Source organism: Cornus florida, unplaced genomic scaffold, assembly GCF_030987335.1.
Source record: "Cornus florida cultivar Cherokee Brave unplaced genomic scaffold, ASM3098733v1 CherokeeBrave_3.0.0_Hap2_Chr01, whole genome shotgun sequence".
NCBI classification, from domain to species: domain Eukaryota; kingdom Viridiplantae; phylum Streptophyta; class Magnoliopsida; order Cornales; family Cornaceae; genus Cornus; species Cornus florida.
The window spans coordinates 104,551,532-104,560,507 of NW_026775571.1; the positions used below are offsets into that span (position 1 = coordinate 104,551,532).

The window sequence follows — 8,976 nt, forward strand, 5'->3', positions numbered from 1 at the left end:
CAATCGACTCAGAGACAAGGACGTGAAACCCACCACAGTCTATACCTGGCGCCTTTCAATCAATTGTGGGCTCTTAACAAGTTTAAAATTTTCCTAAAACGAAACATCTCTATTTAAAAGTGAGTCAATAGACAAAGGCTTAATCTCTCTAACAATCCAACTTAAGATCCATCATTTAAATCTTACATTTGAAGTCACACTCGGGACTTTTTCTCCCTCTTTTGTTTGTATCTGTGGCACAGCACCATAATGGGCAAAACTACAACCCTGAATTTTACCATTCCCATCTCTCCTAACAAAAATTTAAACTGAAACTCCATATAAAAACAGACATGGGAATATGATTTACCAACACTTGCATGCCAAACCATACAACATAACACATAGAGCTTTGCCAACCAAACAAACCCTTCAAACTAAAGCAAAACCAAAACAAACAATCCAATCCCCAAGCCCAATGTCAACAGCAACTCTCCAACCCTCTTCCTATCACATCCTGACACAGCTACCCTCACATCATCCACCACCGGCCCGCACAGAGAGCTCTGATCATCGCTTCTCGTATTGTAATACACGCTGCAGAACGCAACGCGTGTCCTCTCAGCCTTGGCAGTGAAGTTCAGAGCAGCAGTCTGGAAGGTGGCATTAGCATTGGGCGTGTAATGGATGCTCTGGGCTTGATCTCCAGCATAGGCCATAACTGCTAGTGGTTGCTTACACGAGTCCCCGGCATGTCCCAAAGAGAAGGTCAGTCTGTATGGCTTGTTTGGCGTGGTCGCAACCATTTGGGAGATTATGCCTTCTTTGCCGGAGAGCAATTCGATGGCACGTTTGCCTTCTGGAACTGTGAAATGGTACGAGTCAACGTAACGGACGGCCCTGTTTGATTCAACAATCCAACCGGGCAACGAGGATGTTTCTTCATCGAGGTTAGTGGGGAGTAATACGCCTAGAGAGGCATTTCTGAACATCCATGGGCCTTCCTCAAAATCACCGTTGAGTACCGCATTATCTGCATAATTGTTGTGATAAAAAACCCAGTGAGCTATTTGTTGTCAATAAATTTGTAGCCTGGCTAAAAGTCTAAATCTCACCATGAGTTTGCTCTCATCATTTCAATAAAAACAATATACATTTCCAGTGTTTCTGCTATCCCCTAAATATAATAAACTCGGAAACTACTGCCTTTCATATAAGCATTATCTGGCTAATCTAACAAATTAATCAATCTTCATCATCACCACTCTGTCGCCACAGAATCCAAAAATTCTTTTGTGTTTTGTATAAAAATAAAAAATTGGAAAATAAATGAGGTTAGGTTGGAGTTGTTTGGATTTTGACAACTAATTTTTTGAAAAAAAAAAAAAAAATCTCAAGGAAGCTATTAATGTCTTCAAAACTTTAAGCACATACAAAAAGGAAGGTGATCCAAAAATAAGATATTATGTTATAAAGTTTAGTTCAAATTTTGTATTAATTTTTTTCTAATCCTAAATTCAAGGCGCTGATTCGGTGTCACCAAAAACAGCATAAAGTATTCATCATTTGCATTTTATAAAAAATTAAAATGAACAATGTAAACAAAAACCCCTAAAAAAGAACAATGCTTTTTAATTCTATGATTCTATACTTCAATTGCCGGGCCGCCGCGGGGGGGGGTTGTAACGAGGGGAGCTTCTCCCGCATCGGATCCGGATGAGAATTGTAATGGGTATATATGGGTTGGGTGTTAGCCCCACTTAATAGTTTACACTTTTTGGTCGAATTGCAAAACTCCCACCCATTACAGTTAATATTAGAACTAGACCCATCCATGATACGGTGTCACGTCAAGTACCAGTCCAGATAAGCCACCCAGATAAATAGCCCGACCACAAAAGTTTGTCCCACATCGGATTCAAATGATGACAAATGTAATGATTATATATGGGTTGGGTGTTGGTCTTACCTAATTATTTTGGCTTTTAGGTCGGCTTGTGAAACACGCACGCACCGATACACTAGCCCACGAGGATGAGGGTGGAATGCACCCTGCTTCACCCGATACACTAGCCCCCGAGGATGAGGGTGGAATGCACCCTTCCTTTGCATTGAGATGCTAATTTGTATTAAAAGTTAATTTGTTCATGATCTAATCACTTAGGAGATACGAAATACTTTTTAATTGTTTTAGAAGATGATTTTAGTAGTAGGTCACCAGACCCAATCAAAGAGAGGTTATGATAGTCCACATTTAGCTGTGGCCAAACATACATACTTAACCATGAGATTGATTAATCAATCTTACCTTTGGGTTTATCAGGAGTGAAGAGCTTCTTGATTGCAACGTCATCAATGATGGGTCCACACGTGGGGTCATCCTCCATCCCGGGGTTCTTAAACACCACCGGCGCATCATCCTCCTCCGCCAGAAACGCAAACGTGTACGTATCCCAGCCGTGCACGTTGTACAGGGTCTGCAAATCAATGGTCTGTGATGCCGGTGGGACCGACACGTTGAGTGACTCGAGCTGAGCGCACGTGCGGGCGGCACTGAACGTGACGGAGTAGAGCGAGCCCTTCTCCAGCTTGATTTGTTGGCTGATCTCGGCGTCGTTGCCGAGTCGCACTGCGTGTGTACCTTGTGGTACGATGAGGAACATCGCACCTTGTTTTTGCCCAGATGCGATTAATTCTACGGTGCCGTTTAATTTCCAGCTGGGGATTGTGGTGGGCCCATCTCCAAGACCATCGTTTGGAAAACCGCCTGTAGGTGGTGTCTCGAAATCACCGTTGATCAGTAGACCTGCACGATTAAAGGGATTGAAATCAGTGTCACCAATGGGACCCACTTAATCGAGTACTGTTACACTGACCTTGTGGGACCGTTTTATCTTGGAAGGGAAAATATATATATATATTTTATTTGGATAGGGTAGAGTTTGATACTCTAACCCAAATAATAATTTTGATTAATTATTTATATAAAATTCAATCAAGTGAAGATTTCACTTTTTTATCTTTTGTACAAATAATTAATTAAAAGTAATATATTGACAATTTACATTAAAGCAGCACTATTCACTGTAACCATTGGAGTACCTCGAGCCATTTACATTAAAGAAAATTATTGAATTCAACATCTTGAATGCAAGAAAATTATATTAAAGATTGGATTTCTAATAGTAAATTATTAAAAACAAATTGAAACGAAGTGAATTTTATTACTAATTTTATCATTTTATTATGATAATGTACAAATATATCATTTGGCATGTAGCGATGACTGTGATTTTAAACAATAGTGGGGAGTGGGGGACTACTCAACTCACTAGTCCAATCCAAAGCCGCGTCAAGCGAGTGGGGACCCACCCCACCGCTTAGCGCGTCTTTTTGCGCGGCGATCGTCGCAAAATTCAAGATTCGCGACTCAGATGGGTCGGGAATGGCCCACAGTAATGCACCAAATCCAAATGGGTCATTCCGAACGTATCTGGTGACAGTGGCCTTCACAGAACCACTCTTGTCATTTTCTCTCACACATTTTTTATTTTAATTTTTTGACAACAGTTTTTTAAAAAGCTGAACCACACCAGGTACAATGCGTCCATGGATGTTACTATCTCCATCTTAAAAATAAAAATAAAAAAATAAATAAATAAATAAAAATAATGTCACTTTTAAAAAATCATAACAAAGCATAGAAAATCATGATTTCTGAAAAATGATACTTTTTATTAAGTATTAAAGTTTAATATCAATTTCCTATTATATATGCACACATATAAGCATGCACTGTTTAACAGTGCATGCTTATTGCTTACCGGTGAATCCTTGAGTGAGGAGGATAACCATTTAAAACAGTGTTCACATAGCATCCAAAGGAAATTGTGGGGTCAAGATATAATTTCTTTACCAAAAAAAAAAAAAAAAAAAAATCCAAAAAGAAAATAATAATAATAAATAAATCAAAAGTATAATAATAAACAAGCATCTATGCAAGATCAAGAAAAGAGCAACCTAATGTTGGACATAATGGCTGTTCAAAAAAATCAAGAGTGTTGTGACACAATCTCCAAATGTTAGAAAAGAGCAAGTATGGTATAATTTTTTGCAAGTGAATCCGTAAATGCAAATTACAAGCTATGCTGCTATGAGCACAAGTCAAAACTTTTATAACTTTAAGATTGTAAAATTGTTCACCTATTTTTATATATCAGTACCAAGCAATCTCTTATTTGTCAAGAGGGGTCCAGTTACAACTTTAGCAAGGACCTCCTTAACTTTTGCTCTACCTAATTTGCTTCAGATTCTTTAAAGTTGGTTCTGTACATCCCCTGGACTCACCAAACACCAGGCAATAAACCAACCCCTTGGGCCACCATTGGATATTTTCCGGGTAATTGCCCCGTGCATGAGGGACTACGTGTGCACGTTAACGTTGGTGAATTATGAAATGCTCTAAGAGACCGGGTATTACCATCATTGAATCAAAAAAAAAAGTTACTCATTCCACTAAATAGCAATAGATATTTTAGCTGTTTAGCTTCTTTGGCACTAACAGGATAGCCCAGCTACAAAGTTATGTGTCTCTCATTTAAAGCATAAATCATCATTCCAACACGGCAAGGAGCCCATCTAAAAGTGCATCAAGATTAGATCAGAAGGCGTGCCTGAACTAAATTGAGATTAAATGGATGAATAAATTCGGGTTATCCAAAAATATTACTATATTGTATTCTATTATTAAAAACAAAATAATACAGGCAAATTCAAGCTATAGCGATTGAGATGAATACTTACAAGACTGTTCTACACAGAGTGACTTATGGTACGTTTGGTTGGAGAGAAGGACTGAGGAGAGGGATGGATGAGAGGGGATAAAAGAGTTTGTTTGTGTCTGGTTGGGGGAAGAGAAGAGAGGGAGGAAGCTTTATCCCTCCTTCCTAGGGGGGAAGAGGAGAGAGAGGGAAGGCTAACTACAAACAAATATGTAACTTCCACTTTTAACCTTCCAAAAAAATTGTTGTTAAATCTTGTTGTGTTATAATTTTATATAATGAGGGTATATTGGTAAAAGGAACAAAAACACTCTCTTTCCCTTCTTTCCAACCATTTTCCTTCTTTCCAACCAAACAGAAAACAGAAAAAAAGTGCCGTGCATTCATCTTTTTTACTATCTCAAACTAAACAAAAAGTAAGGGTCCCTGTCCCTCTCCCTCTCACTTCCATCCATTTTTCCATCCATCCAATTAGCTTATAGCCCAAACAATTTGCATAAAATATGGACATGTCTGAACCGAAATTTTGATCAGAAGGTGTGCCGAAATTAAATCGAGGTGCAAATGGCAAGAATAAGAGGGGTCCATATGATAGATTTCGGATATACTTTAAAAATCAAAGATAAATTCAGAATATACAGAGTTTAGTATGAAGGCTTATTAGAACAATGGTGAAATCAAACAATCTACATTTTGCAGTAAGTTTTGGACAAGTTTGACCGGAGACCAGTAAAATACTGGTGGTGAAGAATTAAAGACCTTTCACACATGCTAACTTAGGAGAGCTAGAAAAGGGTTTCCAGAGGGTAGTCAATGAATGGTGGACCTACAATGTTGAATGCTTCAAGACTACAATTATCACAATTCAATATTGATGTAGGGTCAGAAAAGGGAATTCAATTATTTTTAGTGGGATTAAAGAAAAGAAAAGAGAATTTTTTATTTATTTTTGGTAAGTAAGGTAAGAAAAGAGAATTCAAATAGAAAATCAAAGAAAGAAATAAAATAAGAAAATAAAAAAGAGAAAATGCCATTATGTAATGTTGGTCCCAAATGTTCCATGTTAACAAATTGTTTTAGAGCTCAAAAGATTTGAATCTATCCATTTCTTTATATCGTAATCATTCGAAGTATTGATGTTAAAAGAGCATAAGATGAAGTGTTCAAGTTTGGGCACCCACTGGGTATAAAGTTATAAACAATGTTAAAGATTATAATGGGAAACAAATTGAGTAATAGCTTTTCTTTCACTCATTTGGGAGCATAAATTCCTCATCCTCCAAACTGAAGCCACTCAACAAGGGGCACTCAAATAGTAGTATGCAACCTTACTTTCACTTCGGATTTCAAACCCGTGATAAGTCTAAGGGGCACTCAAATACTAAAACATATTAATCACTTGACGAAACCATTATATGATCTCTACACTCATAAAAATTGATAATAAGTAACACTATGAAAAATCCCAATTCCCGGGCTAACCAAACAGGCCGCTAGTATAATTTTGTAATTTCTACAACGTTTTTGCCTTCACTATAGCTGTAAAATAAATTTCGTTTTTACCAATTCATTGCTTTCAATATGAAATTGTACTACTGTTTAACATCATAGCATCAATCCCTAATTGAAAAACCCCCAATACACATGATTTTTCATCAATGATAAGACATAAAACTATACCCACACTGAAGAACAAATTAAAGAAGGAAAGCACTTTTCCACTACAGTACTAATCAGATCTCAAATGTAGGAAGGACCCATCAAAGAACAGACCAAAGGGTAAAAGATTAATGTAGTAACGATGCTTTGCAGGAGCTAGATAGAGAAAATGAGCAGTGAAATATGGTATTTAGAGAGAGAGAAACAGAGAACACGTACCGTCTTCTGCTAGTACATCAGCAGCTGAATGAGAAACCAGAACCAGAAGCATACACAGTGAGACCCATTTGCCTCTTGTTGTGTCCCAAACCATCCTCACGGCCGAATCCTCTCTATCTTTCACTCACCAGTCTCTCTTCCTCTCTCTAAAAACAGAGTACGCGAAAGAGGGAGTGAGAGAGTAAGACACAGATGAATTGTCGTTTTATTTAAGATTCCGGGTATACTGCATCCAGCTCTTTGGTCGCTTTACTCTTTCAACTCAAGTTGCAAATTACTTTATTTAAATCAAAGATCACTTTTGTTTGGTTTTTTTTTTTTTTCAAAAAAGTGTGTTCATTTATTTTTATTTATTTGTAAGAACGGCGAGAAAAGTATTTCTCAGTGTTCACATATATAGGGTTAAGATTAGGGCTTACACACATATATACATATATAAATGGTCCGCCGTATTTTGACAGTCATGAAAGTCTCGCGACTTTACTAAAGTTATAGTACAAATTGATCATATTTTATATATATATATATATATATACATATTTTAAGGAACTTTTACTAATACATGAGCTTAAGGTCCAAATATTACAATACAATGAGGTGAAAGTCTTGAAATAACAATAAAATGGGAGGATCACACAAACTATTTCTTAAAAATAGGTGGATCACACAAACTATTTTTATAAAATGAACTTAAATTTATACCTTGGACATACAACAATCTATATTACTATAATAACCCAAAACAAGATATTATTATAACATAAATTTTTTAGAACATGAAATAAACTTAAGACAAGATCCTTGAACAAACTATTTAATATTTTTAAAACTTTTTAATTTTTTCACAATAAATTAAAATTTCACAGCAGATTAATATGAATTTATAGACTTCTTTAGACAAAAGATTATATATATAAATTAAATTAAACGAAACAGTATAGGCTCTGATACCCAAATTAAATTCAAATCAACCGGATAGAAACATGCAAATAACATAAAGATAAAATTAACAATTAAATCACATAAAGAACTGCCTAACCTGATAACGCTCTGATAACGCCCTGTAAAAACACCCGAACACGGACAAGAACGGGCCAATAAGCCAACAATTAGAGTTAATTCACAGAAGAAATTGCTAAATTAAAACTAAGGCTGTTTATACTGGTTGGATTCAAGAAAATTATATGATCTATACTGTATGGCTAAATAAAATCTATATATTTAATCTTTTTGTCGACATAAGTCTCTTGCCTGAAAGTACTAAAAAGATTAAATAAGGAAATGGAATTTTTGAAAGGAGCAAACTAGATGATTTATTTCATAGGAAATATATACATGGATACACATTGTTTATATATGGATACACTCTCACGCAATAATTTACAAAATGAAACACACTGAAAGAAATCACAAAGGAAAACACACTGAAAACTATAGCTGAAGGTTGTAATGCTTGAAGGTTTTAGACTTGATTGTTTTTTACTCGATGATCTCCAATTGAGCTAAAGGCCTCCTTTTATAGAGAAATCTGAGATGTGAATCAACGCTTGAGATTGCAGATGCAGCATAGATGACTGAGATGTAAGATGCTTTGGAGATAAGGTTCATTGAATTATTGAAACATCCTTATCTTTAAATTGTTTGCTTTTGTCTTTGGAATCTGCTTTCGGTGGATCTTGGCTGCTTTGGATACTGTTACGAATCTGCTTTTGGACCTGTTTTTTATCTTGATACTATTGAAGAGTCTGTACACTGATGGGGAATCTGTTTTTTCTTTGGATGCTCTTTAGACTTCTGTCATATTGGACAAATTTCTGTTGGTATCTCTATCAAGTGAGATGTCTGGTGAGCTGGTTTTTTCATCTTTGTAGGTTAATTCGTACTACCCAATCAACATCTTTTCTTCAATTATTATTTCTTCAATCTCTGGAGATATCTCAGTCTCTGGAGGAGATCGGATGGCATGGGAAATTCTGGCTTTGATAAAAAATTTCATATTTACATTATGGTCGAAAAGTCTAAAACCTGGGTTATAGCTTGGGTTAAGCTGTCGATAAGCTTTATAGTACATCAAATGGTTAAAGGTACTTGGGTCAATATTATTATGAAAGTTATTTACAAAATCGATATGTCTTGTCAGAACCTGGACTTATGTTGGATCAGAATGAATGTAAATTTGATGTTGTCCGAGAATTACAGCTCTATTTTTTACCCATTCTGGAGGAGTGTTGTGGATTTGAAGGAGAATTAGACTTTCTGGCATGAAATTTTGGGTTTGTTTTTGTTCAAAAATAATAACTTAGTTTAATCGATCAGGAAAGTTAAAAACTTCTAAAAC

The 8,976-nt window shown here is 36.1% G+C and overlaps 1 protein-coding gene across 1 annotated transcript; it reads right to left on the reverse strand.

Annotated features, from left to right (window-relative positions):
* Positions 1 to 319: 319 nt before the first annotated feature.
* On the reverse strand, positions 320 to 7,025 carry LOC132311448 (protein DUF642 L-GALACTONO-1,4-LACTONE-RESPONSIVE GENE 2-like). Its single transcript, XM_059809356.1, has 3 exons — positions 6,639 to 7,025; positions 2,288 to 2,785; positions 320 to 1,012 (listed from the first exon to the last, which is right to left on the reverse strand). Exons 1-3 carry the CDS (start codon positions 6,730 to 6,732, stop codon positions 417 to 419), a joined length of 1,188 nt encoding a protein of 395 aa, XP_059665339.1. The 5' UTR covers positions 6,733 to 7,025; the 3' UTR covers positions 320 to 416.
* Between the last annotated feature and the right edge of the window lie 1,951 nt (positions 7,026 to 8,976).

What these genes read in the sequence shown, in the direction of transcription:
- LOC132311448 (XM_059809356.1), bottom strand. Translation starts at nt 6,732, where the DNA reads ATGGTTTGGGACACAACAAGAGGCAAATGGGTCTCACTGTGTATGCTT. An exon ending in TGATGTACTAGCAGAAGACG is followed by an intron (nt 2,786 to 6,638) that starts GTACGTGTTCTC and finishes TTAATCGTGCAG; the next exon opens with GTCTACTGATCAACGGTGAT. An exon ending in CACTCCTGATAAACCCAAAG is followed by an intron (nt 1,013 to 2,287) that starts GTAAGATTGATT and finishes ACAATTATGCAG; the next exon opens with ATAATGCGGTACTCAACGGT.